This window comes from Rana temporaria, chromosome 4 (genome assembly GCF_905171775.1).
Source record: "Rana temporaria chromosome 4, aRanTem1.1, whole genome shotgun sequence".
Classification (NCBI taxonomy): domain Eukaryota; kingdom Metazoa; phylum Chordata; class Amphibia; order Anura; family Ranidae; genus Rana; species Rana temporaria.
In genome coordinates, this window is record NC_053492.1 from 113,355,553 (window position 1) to 113,379,892 (window position 24,340).

General features: G+C 44.1%; 1 protein-coding gene across 1 annotated transcript in view; it reads right to left on the bottom strand.

Moving 5' to 3' along the window:
* Positions 1-24,340, bottom strand: part of FBXO36 (F-box protein 36) — a 71,401-nt gene that overhangs the window by 29,155 nt on the left and 17,906 nt on the right. The window contains exon 3 of the mRNA XM_040348826.1: positions 4,885-5,057. Coding sequence (XP_040204760.1) covers positions 4,885-5,057 — 173 coding nt within the window. The remainder of the gene's footprint in view (positions 1-4,884; positions 5,058-24,340) is intronic.

Genomic DNA, 24,340 nt, shown 5'->3' on the forward strand with positions numbered 1-24,340 from the left:
ACTAATGATTTGTACAGGGGCAAAATTATATCTCTGTCTCTGGAGTCCATACCTCTCTTAATACAAGAAAGGACTTTGCTCGCTTTGGAAACCGCAGCTTGGCATTGCATGCCATTATTGAGCTTATGATCAACTAAAACCCCCAGATCCTTCTCCACTACAGACCCCCCCAGTTGTACTCCCCCTAGTATGTATGATGCATGCATATTCTTAGCCCCCAAGTGCATAACTTTACATTTATCTACATTAAACCTCATCTGCCACTTAGTCGCCCAATCAGACAGAGCATTGAGGTCGGCTTGTAAATTGGAGACATCCTGTAAGGACGTTATTCCACTGCATAGCTTGGTGTCATCTGCAAAGACAGAAATGTTACTTTTGATCTCAGACCCAATATCATTTATAAATATATTGAAAAGTAAGGGTCCCAGCACTGAACCTTGGGGTACACCACTCATAACATTGGACCATTCAGAGTAAGAATCATTAACCACGACTCTCTGAATTCTGTCTTTCAGCCAGTTTTCTATCCATTTACAAACTGATATATCCAATCCTGTAGACCTTACCTTACACATGAGCCGTGTGTGCGGAACTGTATCGAACGCTTTTGCAAAATTCAAATATATCACGTCCACAGCCACGCCTCTGTCCAGGGTTTTACTTACCTCTTCATAAAAGGAAATCAGGTTTGTCTGACAACTTCTGTCTTTCATGAATCCATGTTGTCTGCTGCTTAAATAGTTTTTTTCCAGCAAGAACTCATCCATGTGGTCTTTTATTAAACGTTCCAGTATCTTCCCAACTATAGAAGTTAAACTAACAGGTCTATAGTTACTTGGTAAAGACTTTGTTCCCTTTTTAAATATGGGCACCACATTGGCCCTGCGCCAATCCAGTGGTACTATTCCTGTCTTTAATGAGTCCCTAAATATTAGATACAGTGGCTTTGAAATGACAGAGCTCAACTCACCTAGGATCCGTGGATGGATGCCATCAGGTCCAGGTGCTTTATCCACCTTTATTCTGTCTAAATATTTCTGGACCATATCACTTTTGAGCCATTGTGGATTTGGGGCTGTGTCACTCCCACCCCCATTTTGGACATGAGCTCCCCCATGCTCCATTGTATACACAGAGCTGAAGAAAACATTTAGTAAATTTGCCTTCTCTTTGTCCCCAGTCACCCACTCTAGATTATTTTGTAAGGGGCCTACATGCTCAGACTTCACCTTTTTACTATTAATATATTTAAAGAATTTTTGGGGGTTTGTCCTACTATCTTTTGCAATCTGTCGTTCGTTTTGAATTTTTGCATCCTTGATTTCCTTTTTGCATATCCTGTTATATTCTTTGTAACATTTAAACAACACTAGTGTTCCTTCATTTTTATATTTTTTAAAAGCTACTTTCTTATTGTTTATAGCTTTTTTAACTTTGACCGTGAGCCACATAGGTTTTATTTTTAGCCTTTTAAACTTATTGCCCATGGGAACATACTTTGCAGTGAGGTTCCACACAGTTTTTTTGAAGAATTCCCATTTCTGTTCTGTGTTCATCTGTGCCAATAGTCCCTCCCAGTCCAAGTCCTGGAGAGCAGCCCTCATCCTTGGAAAATTTGCTCTCTTAAAATTTAGTGTTTTAATATTTCCTGTATGTATTTCTTGCTTATAGTTAACATTAAATGAAATCATGTTATGATCACTGCTACCCAGGTGTTCCTGTATCTGAACATTAGTAATAAGCTCTGCATGGTTTGAAATTATCAGGTCCAACAGAGCATCATTCCTAGTTGGGGCCTCAATAAACTGCACCATAAAATTGTCCTGCAATAGGTTTTTAAATTTTTGTCCTTTAACTGTCCCAGAAGTGCCATTAATCCAGTCAATTTCTGGGTAGTTAAAATCCCCCATTATTATCACCGTCCCAGACCTTGCAGCCATTTCCATCTGTGCAAGGAGCTGAGTCTCCACCTCCTCATTAACATTGGGTGGTTTATAACAAACTCCAATGATTAATTTTGAACTACGCACATCTGTATGCAGTTCCACCCATAATGCTTCAGCCTCATCACACTCACCATCAACCAGGTTCTCTTTCACGCACTGTATTAGATACTGTGTACACCACCAAATTAATAGTAGAAACTGTACACACTGTATTAGATACTGTGTACACCGCCTGCACTGTAGAAACTGTACAACGGCTGCTCTGTATTAGAAACTGTACAACAGCTGCACTGTATCTTATACTGTCTACACCACCAGGAGTGTAGTAGAAACTGTACACACTGTATTAAATACTATATATATTTATTATAAAGCTGTTGGTAATTGATATATGACCGCCCCTGATACCAAATACCACCACTGCACCTGTGAAAATTCAGAAATAACAAAAAGCTGCCACTTGTGAGTGCGTTTTTTAAAGGGAGAGGAGTCACTTGCACGTTGGTGTGGTGGAGGAGATAAGAAGATTTAGCATTGGAACACAATCAAAACATTTTTGCATATGAGTTTATAGACTATTATTAATGTGTCAGGTCACTGGGTGATAATTATAGTATTCACGTTATTTATATTCATTGATTCAGTGTTGTCACTAATATTCATTGCAAATGATATGCTATTGAGCCCTTCTATTTTTCCTGTTTATTCAATTACTTGTTTAACCACTTCCCGACCTCCTCATGTACATATACGTCAGCAGAATGGCACGGACAGGCACATGTACGTACCTGTACGTCCTCTGCTAGACGTGGGTGGGGGGTCCGATCGGGACCCCCCCGGTACATGCGGAGGTCGGGTCCGCTCTGGGAGCGATCTGGGACGACGGCGCGGCTATTTGTTTTTAGCCGCTCTGTCGCGATCGCTCCCCGGAGCTGAAGAACGGGGAGAGCCGTGTGTAAACACGGCTTCCCCGTGCTTCACTGTGGCGGCGCATCGATCGGGTGATTCCCTTTATAGGGAAGACCCGATCGATGATGTCATTCCTACAGCCACACCCCCCTACACTAGTAAACACACACAAAGTGAACACTAAATGTTACAGCGCCCCCTGTGTTTAACTCCCAAACTGCAACTGTCATTTTCACAATAAAGAATGCAATTTAAATGCATTTTTTGCTGTGAAAATGACAATGGTCCCAAAAATGTGTCAAAATTGTCCGAAGTGTCCGCCATAATGTCGCAGTCACGAAAAAAATCACTGATCGCCGCCATTAGTAGTAAAAAAAAATAAAAAAAATAAAAATAAAAAAAAAACTATCCCCTATTTTGTAAACGCTATAAATTATGCGCAAACCAACCGATAAACGATTATTGCGATTTTTTTTACCAAAAATAGGTAGAAGAATACGTATCGGCCTAAACTGAGGAAAAAAAAAAATTATATATGCTTTTGGGGGATATTTATTACAGCAAAAAGTAAAAAATATTGCATTTTTTTCAAAATTGTCGCTCTATTTTTGTTTATAGCGCAAAAAATAAAAACCGCAGAGGTGATCAAATACCACCAAAAGAAAGCTCTATTTGTGGGGAAAAAAGGACGCCAATTTTGTTTGGGAGTCACGTCGCACAACCGCGCAATTGTCTGTTAAAGCGACGCAGTCCCGAACTGTAAAAACCCCTTGGGTCTTTAGGCAGCAATATGGTCCGGGGCTTAAGTGGTTAAAAGGTGAAATCACATATATTTATTAATACACTGCCTGCAATGACTGAATATCGAGTAAACACTGAATATATAATATATACTAAATGCAGAGTGTATATATATATATATATATATATATACCGTATTTATCGGGGTATTGCGCGCTCCGGCGTATAGCGCGCACCCCTAATTTTGACCCTAAAATCATGTAAAAAAACATTTTATTACATTTTACTACTTACAGTTTTGGTGTCTTGCCCGGCGTCCATCGGCGGCCTCGTCCGGTCCGGCATCCGTCTGCGGCCTCGGTGGTGTCCTGCCGGCTTCTCCCGCGCTGTCTTCATGTTGAATCCCCGCTTCCCGCGCTCAGTTTGAAGCCTGCGCCGACGTATACCGAGCGCAGTACACTCGGGTATATTCGGCCAGGCTCGGCTTCTCACGCATAAACGTCACAGAGCATGACTACGAGCGAAGCCGAGCCTGGCCGAATGTACCCAAGTGTACTGTGCTCGGTATATGTCGGCGCAGGCATTCAAACACGGCGCGGGAAGCGGGTATCGACGTATATAGCGCACCCACGATTTTGCCCTGATTTTCAGGACAAAAAAGTGTGCGATATACCCCGATAAATACGGTATATATATATATATCAAATACACTGCCACTAACTGAATAACCTTAGCAGAGCACGTGATTGGCCAAATCATGCAGGTCAGGTGTATGCTTTGGCCAATCATACAGCAATGCACTGCGATCTTGCAGTGCATTATGGGGCATTCTGCTGTGCTCAGATTTTCCGCAAACGCCCCACAATGTTCGCTGTTCAGCGAACACCTGATGCTCGAGTCGTACTTATGTTCGACCCGAACATCGAGCTCATCCCTAGTCCTGATTATCAAATTCAGGACGGCTAATGGAGGAGTTTTCACCAGGACACTGAGGTTAAGGTAAGGCCTTGTCTAGGACAAATAGAAAGCTTTCTCTTTTTTTGCAAAAGAGGCAAAATAATGGTATATTGGGTTTAGAAATTTAGAAAATTTAAAAAAAAAAGGCAAACTTAGCCTTTAAGGAGATTACAACATGTGCGGTAAGCTTTGGACATATTATACAGGATTCAACAATCACACAAAATGCAGTCCTGTAACTGACATTTATACCTTTTCAGTGTAAAACAGAAATTTTGCTTGATCAGTTCACTAATAGTCAGCAGATACAGCCATATACAAACATTACCTTTTGAAATGTATGAGAGACCTGGGAAAGCTGAGCAATGTCCTCTAGGTCCAAGAAAGTCAGGAGGTAGAGTATCAATGACTCGGAAAGGCGCTCCAAGAAATCATACTGACCCCGGCATAGGTTAATGACGTAACTCAAAACCTTCTGGCCAAACACTGTGTCGATCTGAGCTGCAGAGGAAGAACCACAGTTACTACATCAATTCATATTCTCAATATAAAAAATAAAAAGCAATCTCAATCTGTTTCATTAGATTATATATAAAATAGGATCAAAGCAAAAATGTCAGTTGTTTTGTGGTATTACCCCTTTACACATTATACGAGTGTCGCTACACCTCTGAATACATTTTTAGCAACAATACAGTAAAAACATCAACGTACTCGCAATCATATTATTTATTTTACCTTTTAACTCTATTGTCTGTTTCAAAAAGATTTCTCAATTATTTCTGATTTCTTAATAAATGCAGATTGATTTAATAACTGCAAAGAGACCCAAATTACCGCATTTCCTCTTCACTGCCTTTTCACACAAAGCAAGGCCCAGCCTGTCTTACTTAGACCCCATTCACACTTTGTGTAGCTGGAACTCGCATTCCTGCTCTCGATTTTGTGTGGACGATTTTCACACGATTCTACATCTCATGCATAAGGCAGCCCTTTAACTGCATTGGCTGCCCTATGCACATTTGTTCGCCAAAATAGCTCCTGCTTCTTTTTGGTTGACAAGCTTCACCTGATTTTTAAAGGCACATTTTGCTGTGATTGCAGCGCGATTCTGTCGTGCGTCAATCATGGCAAAATTGCACTGCGTTTGGGGTGCCATTTAGAATGAATGTCACCCAAACATGTGCTGCACATTTTGCAATAATTGCCACTGTGGGTTTTTGGATAAATCCAATATTTTTTTCTTACGTTTTTGAAACGGATTTACATCTGTTTTTCCTCTATACACAATCTTAGATATACAAAAAATATTTAATACGTGACAGAGGATTTTCAGAGCACTATGGGTTAGCTAACGAAACAGCACAGCAGTCATTGCTGATGGGTCATCCAATTAAGTATGTAAACAAGCTTTACAGCAGATGACAGCCTGTAAAATGCGAGAAGTAGCCACCGGTTGATATAAAATTAGAATGCAAATTATTAACATGCAACATGTGATATTTATCTGGCATTTTTTAATGATTTTAATTTAGAAAGAATGTTATGTATGAAACCCAGTATACATTCTCCTTTAAAATCAGTGGGACGCAGATGGCAAAAAAAATAATTACAAGGGTTATATCCCTCCCTAAGGTCGGGTTCACACTGCACTTCTATTTCCAATCCGACTTGCATGAATAGGATAAGATTTTGCTCCGACTTTAAGATAGTCTGCCCTGTCCTTTGACCAATCAAAACAATTCCAGTGTGACATAAATTCATTTTCCTGCTGCTGTAATCACCATGTCAGGATGGTTAGGACAAGGATCCGACTTCCATCCGACTTCAATGATATTCAATGGGCTGAAGTAGGACCAAAGTCGGACCAAAGTAGTGCAGGAACCTTTTTCAAAGCCGGACCGACTTGTGTTGGCCCAATTAAGACGGCTCTCATAGGGAATCACTGATTTACACACGTCATGTGACATGTGCTCTCAAAGTCGGAGCGTATGTCGTACCAGTGTGAACCCGGCCTTAGGCTCCTTTCACACGGGCTGTCTGATCAGGTCCGTCTGTCAGTTTTTCCGGCAGACCTGATCAGACCCTGCATTGTCCTCTATAGAGCGGCCGCCATCCGATCCTATCCTGTCCGCCAAAAACAGATGGTCCTATTTTTTATTTGTCCGGTGGATCAGATGGCATCAGATGGAAACGGACAGGCAGTCCGTTTCCATCTGATTGCTCTATAGAGGAGAGCGGGACATGGTCCTTTCCAGGGTTGCCAACCTACCGCAGCATTTTTTATTGACAAAACATAGAAACATTACTGGGGGAGCACATTTTTTAATGGCAACCTGAGAAATTACAGAACTCCTATTGAAAACGAGCACTGTGAATATTTGAACAGTATAAACATGATATGAACTGCAAAATATCACAAAGTGCCAAAGTGCCAAAGTGCATAAAAGCTAATCTCATAGGCATAAACTCCAAAGGTATAAAGCAACTAAAATATATAAAACAGTCCGATGGTGATATCAAAGTGCAACATGCATACAGAAATTGTAATAATAGTCTGAGTGTACACTGGTGTACATAAATTGTGCAAACTTGCAAAATAAATGTGCAAAATCACAAATTGGGTTCCTGTGCAAAGTGCCAAAAGCTAAGTGCAACTGTAATAAATGTGCAAAACAAGCTGAGATAAAAAAAAAAAAAAACTTGTGCAAACTGCAGTAAATAAAGCAAAGTGCAATCAAGTCCAAAAATTTGCAAAATTGCAATCAAGCTGTGAACACAACAGCAATTCTTTCTTCAATGTGCAACTATTCCAATGTGCAAAAGGTGCTGGAGAGATGTAAATCTCCTCTTTGTGCAAAAAACACTCTGGTGGGAGTGGCCCCTTACCTTGAGGTAATTAGACAACCGCATGTATATATATATATATATTAGGGCTTTTACTGATTAAAATTTTCATGTTCGATTAATCGATTTTTTTTAAACCGATTAATCGACTAATTTCGATTAATTATAATGCATATACATTTTTCGGATCATCACCATATATAGTCCCCACTGTAATATCCACAGACATCTCCCCCTCTGTAATATCCACAGACATCTAAGCCACTGTAATATCCACAGACATCTCCCCACTGTAATATCCACAATCACTCCCACTGTAATATCCACAGACATCTCCCCCACTGTAATATCCACAGACATCTCCCCCACTGTAATATCCACAGACATCTCCCCCACTGTAATATCCACAGACATCTCCCCCACTGTAATATCCACAGACATCTCCCCCACTGTAATATCCACAATCTCCCTACACTAATATCCACAGACATCTCCCCACTGTAATATCCACAGACATCTCCCCCACTGTAATATCCACAATCTCCCTACACTAATATCCACAGACATCTCCCCACTGTAATATCCACAATCACTCCCACTGTAATATCCACAGACATCTCCCCACTGTAATATCCACAGACATCTCCCCACTGTACGATCCACAGACATCTCCCCACTGTACGATCCACAGACATCTCCCCACTGTAATATGGTCCACATCTCCCCCACTGTATAGGAAGATTAGTGCTTGCTTAGTCTTGCCAGAGAAGCCAGCCTAACACGAGCAGTTGAGGCCAGGTAAAGACGTCAGCGCGCCGCTCTAGGCTCACCTAGGCCGCTGCCGGATCACGAAAACATTTACGATCCGTTGCACCACTAGTACCGATCAAAAGAATTTTGATCGATCAAAAAAATGTACGATTAAATCGAGGAATTAATCTTTAATTTTCACAGCCCTAATATATATATATATATATATATATACATACATACATACATATACACACACACACACACACACACACACTAGGGGTAGCTGTTCCTCCCTTGTGTTCCTGAGCCAGGTGTGGGTCTTGGGCTTTGTCTTTGTCTCTCAGTGGAAGCAAGGATATTAAAAGAAAGGGGGTTCTGGATAGTGTAGTACGTTTAAACAAGTATGGATTTTATTAAAATAGTCAAGGGTACATAACATAAAAAGAATGAACAGCTATCTCCTACAAGTGGCGAGCTCATCAGCCTACATCTGTCTGCGTGCCTTTCCGTCCCTACGCGTGGCATCACTAACATGTGACTTCATCAGGGGGTGATGGGAAGGCACAAAACAGGTCTTTAAATAGTCTTCCCATTAACAATCCACTCCATTTTTTTTAAGCAAATGACCCATGTTTTATCGTTACTGTCCATTACATCAGGTGACTGTAACTTATGCATACATTCCCTGCTGTCGATAGTGTACTCTCATGGCCGTCCTTATTACCATCTATTTAATCTATGGTTTTAGCCTCATAGTGATCATAACTTTGTGTCACACAATCTTGAAATTTGGAGCACCATACAATAAAATTTATGGACGTGCCCATAGAGCTATCTTTGTGTCATATGGCTGCGCTCCGCAGTATAGTGATAACCCAGAAAATGGCCACGCTTACTGACACACACGGCCTCTAGGAAAATGGCTGCTATGATGTTTTACATTGAACTACAGGAAAATGGCCGCTCCATTATTGTTAATGGGAAGACTATTTAAAGACATGTTTTGTGCCTTCTTATCATACCCTGATGAAGTCACATGTTAGTGATGCCACGCGTAGGGACGGAAAGGCACGCAGACAGACGTAGGCTGACTAGCTCGCCACTCGTAGGAGATAAGTGTTCATTGTTTTTATGTTACGTTAGTACCCTTGACTATTTTAATTAAATCCATACTGGTTTAAACATACTACACTATCCAGAACCCCCTTTCTTTTAAATTCCTTGCTTCCACTGAGAGACAAAGGCAAAACCCAAGACCCACACCCGGCTCAGGAACACAAGGGAGGAACACAGCTACCCCAAGTGTGTATATATATATATATATATATATATATATATATATATATATATATATAGAGAGAGAGAGACACATACATATGCGGTTGTCTCATTACCGCAAGGTAAGAGGCCACTCCCACCAGAGTGTTTTTTGCACATCTCTCCAGCACCTTTTGCACATTGGAATAGTTGCACATGGAAAAAAAAAATGCTGTTGTGTTCACAGCTTGATTGCAATTTTGCACGTTTTTTAACTTGATTGGACTTAGCTTTATTTACTGCAGTTTGCACAAGTTTTTTTATCTCAGCTTGTTTTGCACATTTATTACAGTTGCACTTAGCTTTTGGCACTTTGCACAGGAACCCAATTTTTGATTTTGCACATTTATTTTGCAAGTTTGCACAGTTCATTTATATGTTCTTTTACCTATAGTAGTATGTTGTCTACTAGGAACAGTGCAGCAGCCACCCCCCCCCCCCCCCCCCCCACACACACACACAAGTTTTCCCCTCGGAAACCTGTGCGGTTCTCTTTTTTTCCAGGGAGTTTTCCTGTCAGAAAAACTACGATGGAGCATACACACGGCCGGTTTTCCCGGCCAAAAGCTCTCATGGCAGTTTTCCCGACGGGAAAACCGGTCATGTGTACGAGGCTTACGTGTTAGCGCACAAATAATCACACATTGTATAAACATGATATGGAAACACTGACAATAACTATAGCAAAGTAATTTGCTTAATTTACACTTAAAAAGTCAACACAGCATGAAAATTATCAGTCCCTGATATTTACTGGCAGTTGTAAAAAAAAATCACAGATTTTTACAAACTGTCAGTAAATTTACCGGCGGTTGGCAACCCTGGTTCTGTCATCCGCCTGCTCAGCGGGGATCAGCGGAGAGATCCCCCCAATGAGCAAGCAGATCCCCCACAGAGCAAGCGAATAAGTGCACCCAAGATCAGAGGAGGGTTTCTAGGTAGCATGAGGCACTTGCAATTTTAGATAGTCTTATTAGTTTTTAAACATTTAAAAAGACTAAGAAATACATTTTAAAGGCAAAAATCTATCCATCACTATTTCCCCCATTAGTAACAATAAGGCATAACCCCTAAAAAAAACCTGTCTCATTGCACTGTGTTTGTCATATTAGATCTCACAGGGCCACCTACAGGCAAAACCTAATATCACAGTATTGCCTCTCATAATGGCATTCTATGTCAGCTAGAGTCCTCAAATATGCCTAACAGGCCATGCTTTCAGGATCTCTCAAATTTTAGGTGGTTTAACATGTATTGCTGGATTAATGATTACCATAGTCGATTAAAGTCCCATCCACTCTTGTGAATAGAGCTGTTTACTAGGGATGAGCTTCAAGTTCGAGTCGAACTCATGTTCGACTCGAACATTGCCTGTTCGCCGAACAACGAACAATTTGGGGTGTTCGCGGCAAATTCGAAAATCCGCGGAACACCCTGTTAAAGTCTATGGGAGAAATCTAAAGTGCTAATTTTAAAGGCTAATATGCAAGTTATAGTCCTAAAAAGTGTTTGGGGACCTAGGTCCTGCACCAGGGGACATGTATCAATGCAACAAAAAGTATTAAAAACTGCAGTTTTTTCGGGAGCAGTAAATTTAATAATGCTTAAAGTGAAACAATAAAAGTGAAATATTCCTTTAAATTTCGTACCTGGGGGGGTGTAAAGTAAGCATGTGAAATAGCGCATGTTTCCCGCACTTAGAACTCTCTCTGCACAAAGTGTCATTTCAGAAGGAAAAAAAGTCATTTAAAAACCGGACTCGCGGCTATAGTGAATTGTCGGCTCCCGGCAATTCAGAGAGAATTCATTAATAAAAAAAAAAAGTGGGGTCCCCCCAAATTCAATTACCAGGCCCTTTATGTCTGGTGTGGATTTTAAGGGGAACTCCACCCCAAATAAAAAAAAAATGGCGTGGAGTTCCCCAAAAATCCACACCAGACCCCTTATCCGAGCACGTAACCTGGCCGGCCGCAGAAAAGAGGGTGGACAGAGAGCGCCCCCCCCTCTCCTGACCTGTACCAGGCCACATGCCCTCAATATGGGGAGGATGTCCCCATGTTGATGGGGACAAGGGCCTTATCCCCACAACCCTGGCCGGTGGTTGTGGGGGTCTGCGGGCAGGGGGCTTATTAGAATCTGGAAGACCCCTTTAACAAAGGGGACCCCCAGATCCTGCCCCCCCCCCTATGTGAATTGGTAATGGGGTACATTGTACCCCTACCATTTCACAAAGGAAGTGTAAATAGTTGTAAAAAACACACCGGAAAAAAGTCCTTTATTAAAATTAAAAAATTAAAATAAAAATCCAGCGGTGGTAATCCACTCGGTCCCGGCTCCCCACTCCAACGTTGTCGGTATCCAGCGACGGGTGATCTCCTCTCCGGTCCAGCGATGAGAAGATCGTCCGAGAGCGCAGCATCGCCGGCCGCCTGTCTCCACCGGACACAGCCGGGTGAATGACGCTGCTGAAGCTGTGATATTTCTTTTATAGGTGAGGCGGGGCCACCCGTCACGTGACCCCGTCCCCCTCTGACGCACCCTCTGCTACGTCACTGGGGAAGCCCAGGCTTCCCCCTTGCTCAGAGGGGGCAGGATCATGTAACGGGTGGCCCTGCCTCGCCTATAAAAGAAATGTCACAGCTTCAGCAGCGTCATTCGCCGGGCTGTCTCCGGCGGTGGAGACAGGTGGCTGGCGATGCTGCGCTCTGGATCCCGCACGATCTTCTCATCGCTGGACCGGAGAGGAGATCACCCGTCGCTGGATACAGACAACGTTGGAGCGGGGAGCTGGGACCGAGTGGATTACCACCGCTGGATTTTTTTCTTTTTAATAAAGGACTTTATTCCACGGTGTGTGTGTGTTTTTTTACAACTATTTACACTTCCTTCGTGAAATGGTAGGGGTACAACATGGGGGGGCCAGGATCTGGTGGTCCCCTTTGTTAAAGGAGTCTTGCAGATTCTGATAAGCCCCCCGCCCGCAGACCCCCCACAACCACCGGCCAGGGTTGTGGGGATGAGGCCCTTGTCCCCATCAACATGCCCTTGTCACCATGTTGAGGGCATGTGGCCTGGTACGGTTCAGGAGAGGGGGGGCGCTCTCTGTCCCCCCCTCTTTTCTGCCAGGTTACGTGCTCGGATAAGGGGTCTGGTGTGGATTTTTGGGGGAACTCCACGCCATTTTTTTAAAAAAAATTGGGGTGGAGTTCCCCTTAAAATCCATACCAGACCTGAAGGGTCTGGAATGGATATTTGGGGGGAACCCCATGTGATTTTTTTTTTAAATTGACGACGGGGTTCCCCTTAATATCCATACCAGACCTGAAGGGCCTGGTAATTGAATTTGGGGGGACCCCACGCTTTTTTTTTTATGAATGAATTCTCTCTGAATTGCCGGGAGCCGACAATTCATTATAGCCACGAGTCCGGTTTAAATGACTTTTTTTCTTTCAGAAATGACACTTTGTACAAAGACATTTCTAAGTGCGGGAAACATGCGCTATTTCACATGCTTACTTAACACCCCCCCCCCCCCAGGTACGAAATTTAAAGGAATATTTCACTTTTATTGTTTCACTTTCAGCATTATTAAATTCACTGCTCCCGAAAAAACTGCAGTTTTTAAAACTTTTTTTTGCATTGATACATGTCCCCTGGGGCAGGACCCAGGTCCCCAAACACTTTTTAGGACAATAACTTGCATATTAGCCTTTAAAATTTGCATTTTAGATTTCAAACGTTCGAGTCCCATAGACTTTAACGGGGTTCTAAAGTTCACACGAACATTTGGTGTGTTCGCAGGTTCTGGTGCGAACCGAACAGGGGGGTGTTCGGCTCATCCCTACTGTTTACGATTAGCTGCGGGTGGAAAGCCCCATTAAAAGCAATGGGAGGCTGACAGCTCCTGACATGGCCGATCGCATGTAATCGCTCGTGCAGCAATAACCTGTGGACGTTCAGCGATGGATGCAGATGGTCATACGCAGGTAATAGCTGCATGAGTGAATACAGCTCTCCATTGCTTTCTGCCTTCAGTTAATTGCAGGGAACCCCTGCTGGGTCTCCCACAGCTAATCACAAATGGCCCCAATTCGCAAGTGTGAAGGGGCTTACACAATGAGATCCACAAAACAGGATCAGTTGGTTGGGGTACTTGGGCTTTAGGAAACTGCTATATGCTAATGGCCATACGCCCTTAAGATGTATACCTCCTATCCTGTAATCACAAGATAGGCCTCATACACATACACAAGATAAACCTAAACATAACACACATATAAAGTACTATAGGAACTGCAAAGTTTTTTTTGCAATGCATAACATGTTAACCAGGCAGAGTAGAGCTTTATTTGTCTGAAGCCCTGTACACACGGCCAGGAATCCTGTCAGAAAAAAAAACGTTGATTTTCCTGATGGGATTCCTGGCAAGCTTGCCTTGCAAAGCCGTGTATACAGACGGCCACTGAAAAGAACCGCCGTCCTTTTGAATGGCAAGAACGCGGTGACGTCATTGACTATGACGAGCCGGCGTCTCGTCACATTTGATTCCATCGCCGCTAATCTTGCTACACCCCACACGAACTTTGTATGCTACCGCGCATGCGTCAAAGTGTTATCGAGCATGCGCGGTTTCGTTACCCTGCAGGTAAGCATACAGATGACCGGTTTTCACTCTGCCGGGAATCCTGACGAGAAAATAGAGAGCAGGGAAAACTGCTAGGGAACATACACACGGTCGGGGGTGGCTGCGGAAATGGAAAGGGGAGGCGGCACTTGTGCGCCCTTAATGGAGGGGGCCGCTGGAATTTGAAATCCCCGCTCTTCTCCCTCTTCTTTCCTTTGTGACGTCAAGACAGATCACAGCTATTCCGATCGATTAAAGCAGTCACGTGGCCAATCAGAATCACTCTGATCTGTCCCAGAAGCCCTAGAGAAAGAAGGGGGAGAAAAGCAGGGCTTTGAAATCCCGGACTGTTTTTGGTTCTTGTAGCAGCATGGGTGTCAAAGTACGCATCCTTTTTTAAAAATACCCTGAAAGAATTTATGAAATTTATATATTAAATAATTTCATGAACTGGAGACATCATTTTGATCTTCTGATAAAAGGAACAAGATAAGAATTTAAAGTAAAATTATAGCTGGTCAAACTGAAAAAAAATCTTCTTACCTTTAAGCAAATTAAATAATAAAACAGGAAAATAGCATTGTATGTCCCCAAAAAAACAATAATGTATCTCTTCTGTATTGTAAGTAATAGCAGAATCATTGACAATATGAATAAGCGCATAGCTACAATGAGTTAGGGGCTCAACTAGTTAACTATTCTTTTATCCAAGTGGAGAAAAGTACACACTGAGCAGGTAGGGTGATCAAGCTGGACAAGTCCAGACGTGTTAAAATTATTTTAGCTACTAATGTTGGTCACATATTTCAAGCGATTTTGATCTTTTATCCGGTGTGTTCGATAATATCAGCAAGTTTTTACATATACACACCTCTGAAATTGTACATACAAATTTAGTTATGTGATATATAAAGCGTACCTACACCTACACTCAAATATGAATATAAAGCTTTTGTTGAAAGCATTATTAGTTTCTAAAGATAAGGAGAAATAGAAGTGGACTGCACGTGGTGTGTGTAATGGTTTAAGGTTCTGAAGCTATGGTCCTTCCTTAACTGTTACATATGATTGTAAAGGGGTTCAGGCCTTGTACACACGAGCAGACATGTCCGATGAAAACGGTCTGCGGACCGTTTTCATCGGACATATCTGCTGGGATCTTTTGGTCTGATGTGTGTACACACCATCAGACCAAAATCCCCGTGGACAGAGAACGCGATGACGTAGAAGACACCGACGTTCTCTGACACGGGAGTTCAATGCTTCCACGCATGCGTCGAAGCAATTCGACGCATGCGCGGGATTTCTGGCCAGCGGACATGTCCGATGAGTCGTACTAACCATCGGACATGTCCGACGGACAGGCCAAGTGGACAAGTTTCTTAGCATGCTAAGAAACTTTTGTCCGCTGGAAACCTGTCCGCTAGGCCGGAAAACTGTCCGGTAGGCCCTACACACGGTCGGACATGTCCGCGGGAACTGGTCCGACGGACCAGTTTCAGCGGACATGTTCAGTCGTGTGTAAAAGGCCTAATGCCGCGTACACACCATCACTTTATGTGATGAAAAAAAAGACGTTTTTAAAAACGTCACTTTAAATGACCGTGTGTGGGGGAAAACGTTGTTTTTGTCTTGTGAAAAACGAAAAAAAAAAATTGAAGCATGCTTCAATTTTATGTGTCGTTTTTCAAAACATCGTTTTTTACTTCACAGAAATTGACCGTGTGTAGCAAAAAACGACGTTTAAAACGACGTTTTTACACCCGCGCATGCCCAGAAGCTAGTTATGAAGCGAGCTTCAATGGAAAAACGTGGTGAACGTAACCTCGCTTTGCTAGAGCATTGTGAAAAAACGATGGTGTGTAGGCAACTTCGTCTTTGAAAATTGAAGTTTCAAAAACGTTGTTTTTTACTTCACAGAAAATGTCGTTTTTTTTCATCACATAAAGTGATGGTGTGTACGCGGCATTAGAGTTTCAGAGTGAATGTTATTTCACTCATTTTAGTAGAATTCTAAAAGGCCTCACATACAAAATTTCTTGTAGTTTTTATCTCTGAACAAAAGATTATACATGCGAAACATTCCTTATTAATTGCTAGAAATGTATCTTTCCTTTTTGTTATTGTTCTCACAGGTGTTGTTTTTATATAGTCTATTACATGTGAGACATTCCTTATTAATTGCTAGAACTGTATTATATTTTTTATCTATATTTTCCCTATCTTGTACTTTCCTCCTTTTTCAATTATATTATGCAGCTGTTGTTTTTCACTTACTAAGCCTTTTTAATGAATAGAAGTCTTTTTTTAACGAGTAAGCCATAATAACTTATCTTTACAGAACACGTAGTATTTGTATTAACCAATCACATATTGCCAACATAATATTTCTTTATTGCTTACCCAAATTAATGTATTTCGTCCCCTCCCCTTTTTGTAATGCATATAATTGTCTTAATATTATCAGTAAAGTCAGAGAATGATTCCTGTCTTTACTATTCCTGTGCTGAAATCTCTCTCAACGGGGGGCCACCCGAACAAACACACTGGGACTGCCTAAAGTCAATCAGCGCCAGTCTGCACCCTTACAGTGTGAACTGGACCTTAGATCATATAATCCCTGAGAATCTGAACACCCTTTTCTGCAGAAATCTGATCAATAAATATATATATTCCTTCATGCATGTGAGCAGCACTAAAAAGAAACATGAGCAGTATTTTCTCCAGGAAAGATAATCACTTCAGCCCTTCTAATGAGGTGTCTATTTAGAACAAAGTTTCCAGTACATTTAGATCCATTATACACTGGGGCGGGGCGACGTCGGCGGTAAAACGGCGCTATTTTTAGCAACGTTTTATTAACGTTTTTGTGGAGCTATTCAGCCGCTAGCAGGGCGCTTTTAACCCCCACTAGTGGCCGAAAAAGGGTTAAAACCACCCGCAAAGCACCCATTCATTTCAATGGGAAGGAACGGTGTATAACACCGCTCCAAAGATGCTGCTTGCGAGAGTTTTTTTAACGTCCTGCCAGCGCATCCCCTCAGTGTGAAAGCCCTCGGGCTTTCACACTGAGACTGCAGGGGGCGTTTTTGAGGTGCTATTTTTAGCCCAAAAGCGCCTGAAAAATTCCCCAGTGTGAAAGTGGTCTTACAGTAATCTGCTGTCAGTTTTGTCAAGCTTATGTCAGTTTAGAACATTTTTAATTGCTTTATCATAAATGTACAAGCAGGAGCCATATATGCTCGTTTCACATGCACTTTGCACTTTCTGCTTAGTAGTCCCTGAAAAAGACTCTGCATTAAGGCCTACTACGTCTTCTGCATCTAAAGTGTAAATCTGGCCATACATGGTATTGAAATTTGCATGGTTCATCAGAGACCGGCCAAGTTTCGATCTATGTATAAGCAGACGGATTGTGCCCAAGTCGATCCATCAATCCACTTGGGTACAACCAGCCTGTTGTCCCTCAGTCCAATTCTGCATATGTCCCGTCCCTCTAAGGCCGCGTACAGACGAGCATACATGTACGATGAAACCGGTCCGGCGGACCGTTTTCACCGTACATGTCTGCCCGGGGATTTCTGTATGGTGGCTGTACTCACCATCCTACAGAAATCCGCGCATAAACAATACACGGGGCGTGTCCGCGCCGTCGCCGCGACGATGACGCGGCGACGTGGGCGGCCCTGCCAGTTCAATGCTTCCACGCATGCGTCGAAGTCATTCGACGCATGCGAGGGATGGCGGGCGCTCGGACATGTACGGTAGGTCTGTACAGACGACTGAACATGTCCGAGTGGGCAGGATTTCAGCGGGCTGTTTTAAAACAAGTCCAGAAATATTTGCCCGCTGGAAAAAGGCCCGGCGGGCAAATGTTTGCTGGAATCCTGCCCGCTCGGGCCTACACACGACCGAACATGTCTGCTGAAACTGGTCCGCGGACCAGTTTCAGCAGACATGTTCGGTCGTGTGTACGGCCCATAAGACTGAGAACAAAGCCTGGGTTCACACTTTTGCATTGCAGGACACCTCATGTGATTCGCACAGGAATCGCACCACATTCCTGTGCACATCACATGCGATTTCTGTGCGGTGCAATTTGAGTCATACATTTTGTATGGCTCAAGGCGCATCTGTACCATCTGCATCTGTACCAAAATGGTGCAAGACCATTTTTAAGAATGTCATTAATCTAACATTGACACCCGCAGCAGATGGCATGGATGCAGTGCGATTGCAATGTGGGAAACGCACGTTTCCTGCATCACATCAGTGTGAACCAGGGTTGAGCGATAAGACCAGTGGCCAGGTGACAAGTGCACCCTGTAGGGGTCAGGGATGCACCGCAGGGAAGTGAACCCTATAGCCGACTACTGCTGGCAGGGAGGAAGCGTAACCCAAGATCACCCAGGGCGCGGAGTCTAAGACCCAGTTTTGTATTCACCAGAGCCCTTGGTGGTAGGGATGGTCTTGGCCGCAACTGGGTCCAGGTCGCGTTCCCGGGATTCCTCAGGTCACACTCCGCAGGGAGAAGGGGGAAGCAGCCAGCAGAACAAACAGTGGTGATGGACAGGCCGAGGTCAGGGCAACAGGCAGACAAGGATAACCATGGAACAAGCAAATAGTCAGGAGCACAGGCAGACAGGGAAGTCGGGGACAAGCCAAAACGGTACACGGAAGATGATCGTAGCACTCTGCAACCAGGAACTAGCAATACACTGCAGACAGGAACTGAGCATTGAAACACTGTTGAACAGCACTGCAGACCTGTAGAGCAAAGGTTAATATAGGCTTCCTGGGATGGACTAGGGTGGAGCCATACAGGAAGAGGAAGTGATAAGAAGGGAAACCAGAACAGGATCTGCCTCTAATGAACACATGGAGATCAGGTAGGCAAACAGACATGATGCATATTCATGACAACCAGGGGTCAAGTCCTGGGAAAAAAAAGTGTGGGAACTCCCACCCAAGATCCACTCCCCCACAAAAAAAAAAAAAAAAAGATACGCTCATATGCATAATTACTAAACCGCATGTTTTTTTGTTTCTTTTTCGATCCACTGTACCTTAGTAATCCTTTATGTTACTGCCCGCTTCCTGTATATGGATTCATTGGGTAGTGTGCGGGTAATTCCTTCATTTCCTCGATGCCGCAATGTCTCCTGGGAGCTTTTGTCATTGTTCCCAGGAGACATTGCGGAGAACTGCCGCGAGTTATCGCGGGATTTAGAACTTTAAGCAAGTTCTTTCTAAATCCCGCGATAACTCGCGGCAGACCTCCGCAATGTCTCCTGGGAACAATGACAAAAGCTCCCAGGAGACATTGCGGCATCGAGGAAGTGACGGAATACCCGCACACTGATGAATCCATATACAGGAAGCGGCCAGTAACAAAGGATTACTAAGGTTCACCTGCCCCTGACAGTGACTCGAGCTAGGCATTGCCGCTTAGTGAAGAATTGGCTCGGGCGGATCGGCTGCTCTAGTCCTGCAAAGGGAACTGCGTTCCTGCTGTGAAAAAAGTGCAGGGATGCCGTTCCCACGCGTTCCCGCAGGACTTGAGCCCTGGATAAGATGCTGATCGCTCAGTTCTCGGTCTTCAGCGAGCAGAAAGACGGTGACTATAAGTCACTAGCTCTCTGCTCTTCCGGTAGTCACTGAAGCACTGGGCAGTGTAGGGGGCGAAGGCAGCTCTCATCGGTACACCAATATCAAAGGCTCTCATCGGTACACCAAGAGGTTGAGCGAGCTGCCAGTCAGGTATCTGGGTGAATCCCGACATTGAAGACGGGATCTCTTTAAAGGCTGGACTGGCTGAGTGACATCAAATCTGGATCTCAGGAGTCCAGAACTACAGTATCTCACAAAAGTGAGTACACCTCTCCCATTTTTTGAAAATATTTTATTATATCTTTTCATGTGACAACACTGTACAGCTTGTAAAACAGTGTCAATTTGCTGTCCCCTCAAAATAACTCAACACACAGCCATTAATGTCTAAACCGCTGGCACCAAAAGTGAGTACACCCCTAAGTGAAAATGTCCAAATTGGACCCAAAGTGTTAATAATTTGTGTGTGCATCATTATTTCCAGCACTGCCTTAACTCTCTTGGGCATGGAGTTCACCAGAGCTTTACAGGTTGCCACTGGGGTCCTCTTCCAGTCCTCCACGACGACATCACAGAGCTGGTGGATGTTAGAGACCTTGCGCTCCTCCGCCTTCCATTTGAGGATGCCCCACAGATGCTCAATGGGGTTTAGGTCTGGAGACATACTTGGCCAGTCTATCACCTTTACCCTCAGCTTCTTTAGCAAGGCAGTGGTCATCTTAGAGGTGTGTTTGGGGTGGTTATGTTGGAATACTGCCCTGCAGCCCAGTCTCTGAAAGGAGGGGATCATGCTCTGCTTCAGTATGTCACAGTACATGTTGGCATTCATTGTTCCCTCAATGAACTGTAGCTCCCCAGTGCCAGCACTGACAGGCTGACCCCCAGCCCTTCAACCTCTGCAGCAATGCTGGCAGCACTCATACGTCTATTTCCCAAAGACAACCTCTGCATATGATGCGGAGCATGTGCACTCAACTTTTTTGGTCGACCATGGTGAGGCCTGTTCTGAGTGGAACCTGTCCTGTTAAACCGCTGTATGATCTTGGCCATTGTGCTGCAGCTCAGTTTCAGGGTCTTGGCAATCTTCTTATAGCCTAGGCCATCTTTATGTAGAGCAACAATTCTTTTTTTCATATCCTCAGAGAGTTCTTTGCCATGAGGTGCCATGTTGAACTTCCAGTAACCAGTATGAGAGAGTGAGAGCGATAACACCAAATTTAACACACCTGCTCCCCAATCACACCTGAGTCATTGTAACACTAACGAGTCACATGACACCGGGGAGAGAAAATGGCTAATTGGGCCCAATTTGGACATTTTCACTTAGGGGTGTACTCACTTTTGTTGCCAGCGGTTTAGACATTAAAACCTGTGTGTTGAGTTATTTTAAGGGGACAGAAAATGTACAGTTATACAAGCAGTACACTCACTACTTTACATTGTAGCAAAGTGTAATTTCTTCAATGTTGTCACATGACTAGATATAATAAAATATTTATAAAAATTTGAAGGGTGTACTTACTTTTGTGAGATACTGTAACTACACTCCTGTGACCAACAGAAGTAGGTCCAAAAGGGCTTGTCCCTACTGCTCCTTTAAATGTGAATTTCCCAGAAGGCTGGTACTTCATTTTCTTTTCAACGGCATGCATAGCTAAACTGTAGCAAGCAGGACTGTTTTGGCCTCATGCACACTGGACATTTTTGTCATCTCTCCTAGGCACCTGTGTTTTGGCAATGTCTCTCGCTGCTCCCAGTGAAGCCTGTGAGTGCAGGAAGAGAGCAGAGTAGGGTTGCCAGCGGGGACGGCACTGGATCAAGAGTTGTGTCACAGACAGTGGAAGGTTTTACACCTTAAAGTGATTGTAAAGGAACATTTTTTATATAAAAAAATAAAATAACAAACAGACTTTTGGCGGCTCCGTAGTGCTTCGGATTGCTCAAGCGCTGCACCTGTGCAGTACAGGGCGGGCATTATTCGACGGGGGACCTTTCTTGTCACAACACAGGCTCTAAGACTGAGAACTGAACGATCAAAGACCGCTGATTGCTCAGTTCTCAGTGCTCCATGAACAAGGGCTGGTGGCTGTCAGTCACCGTCTTTCTGCTCTGCACCCCCCGCATTGGGCTGTAGAGGGGACAGGAGCGGTTGGCTCAGGCTCTCAGCAGCTTGCTGAGAGGCTGAACAGGGTGCCAGCACAGACATCAGGGTGAAACTCGACCATATGATCACGATCTTTTCCCAGTATGGACTAGCTCTGTGACGTCAGCCGACAACGGGCTTCAGCCTGCTGTCTGCTGAAAACAGGTCAAACAGGAGTGCAGAATGGACTGCACTCCTGTGATCCACAGAAGTACAGCCAAATGAGATTTGGCTGTACTTCTCCTTTAAGCCAACAGGTGGAGTATCAGGTGAAGTCTACTTTGGTTTTTGCCTGAAGTTGGGTACACCTGTGTGATACTGATAGGGGGGGTCAGAAGCACTGGGCAGATTGAAGTTCTGCCAATCCTTTCTGTACATTGGGCTGATTTATCAGAACAGTAATACCAAATATTTCACTTTCCAGTAAGATTCAAACGCTCAAATTCCAGGGTACAAAATTAAATCCTAAACTATTTTAATAGGATTTAAACCAGGTAACGTGCAGTAACAATTAAGTTAATCCTGAATTATGTCTGATAAAGGTGAAACACAGAACTATATTTATACAGCCTGGATGAGGAGCGGCGCTATAATTTGTTCAACAGAGGAAGGGAGGTATTTTGGCAAAGTTCCTTGGAAAACAGTAGCATTCAAAGTTACAGTAGATTGGAGCACAGAGTCGTGTATGTCAGACAGACAGAGAGCTTTTGATACAGAGTGTTTGGGTTTGCTGTTAGCAAAATCAGAGTGAGGTGGAGCCAGATAGGGGAAGAATGATGGGGAGTGAAGTCTAACATAAGGAAGTCATTGCTTCCCTTGCCACGCAGGACTAAATTGAAGCAAAAAAAAAACACAAGACATGAACAATGAAAAATGTTTAGGACAGTTCTCTAGTCTGATTTTTTTTGTATCCACTTGGAAGTTTTAAATGAAGGAGTTTGCTGTTCACTTGTGTTTCTTAGCAACCTTCTGCAAGTGCTGCTCTGGAAGAAGATAAAGCATGAGTCTTTGGAATAGTCATGTGCTGTGCTCCATGTCTACCCATCAAAAGCTTTTCAAAGGTCTAGGGCAGGGGTACCGGTACGGATTTAAAATTCATAGGGGTCCAGTCAGAAAAAAAATTCTTCCAGCAGAGGTCGAGTGTCATATTGGTGCCAGATCGCAGCATTCCGTGCACATCAGACTGACCCATCGCAGACTGACCCATTGCAGAATGACCCAGACTGACCCATTGCAGACTGACCCATTGCAGACTGACCCATTGCAGACTGACCCATCACAGAATGACCCATCGCAGACTGACCCATCGCAGACTGACCCAGACTGACCCTTCGCAGAATGACCCAGACTGACCCATCGCAGACTGACCCTTCGCAGAATGACCCAGACTGACCCATCGCAGACTGACCCTTCGCAGAATGACCCAGACTGACCCATTGCAGACTGACCCATCACAGAATGACCCATCGCAGACTGACCCATCGCAGACTGACCCAGACTGACCCTTCGCAGAATGACCCAGACTGACCCATCGCAGACTGACCCTTCGCAGAATGACCCAGACTGACCCATCGCAGACTGACCCTTCGCAGAATGACCCAGACTGACCCATTGCAGACTGACCCATCGCAGAATGACCCAGACTGACCCATCGCAGACTGACCCAGACTGACCCATCGCAGACTGACCCTTCGCAGAATGACCCAGACTGACCCTTCGCAGAATGACCCAGACTGACCCATCGCAGACTGACCCATCGCAGACTGACCCATCGCAGACTGACCCATCGCAGAATGACCCATCGCAGAATGACCCATCGCAGACTGACCCATCGCAGAATGACCCAGACTGACCCATTGCAGACTGACCCAGACTGACCCATTGCAGACTGACCCAGACTGAACCATCGCAGACCCCTCAATAGTAGACTCCTGTCCTTTTCATAACAGCACAGCCCCCCCTCCCCACAGACCCCTACCTTATTCACACGAGACGGAAAGCACAACAGCCCTGGACAACGGGTGGGACTTTTCATGTTAAAGGTGGGTGATAGATTCCTTGGACATAGCCCCGCTGCATAGCTATCAATCACCCACTTCTTAACTTAAAAAGTCACGACCTTTGTCCAGAGCGGCAGGGCTTCACGTCTTGTGTGAATAAGACAGGCAGTGTGGGGAGGGGGCAGTGGAACGATCTTATTGAAGGGACAGACCCGTGCGTGCCTGCCAACTATTTGGCAAGGCTGCGGTCCGCGTAGGATGGTTACTGGGGCCGGAACCAGGCCGCTGTCCGCCATTTAGGGATGCCTGGTCTAGGCGTTTGTACTTAATACATGGGAATCTGATGATCCAAATGTAAGCAATCTGGCCCTTTTTAGATCCTATATCCATGACTCCATTTGTCTCTCAATAAGCTAGCATCAGACACCCAGGGAACATGCCGCACATCTCTTGCGGGTTGCCCCAGGTACAACGCTGTGACTGTCCATCT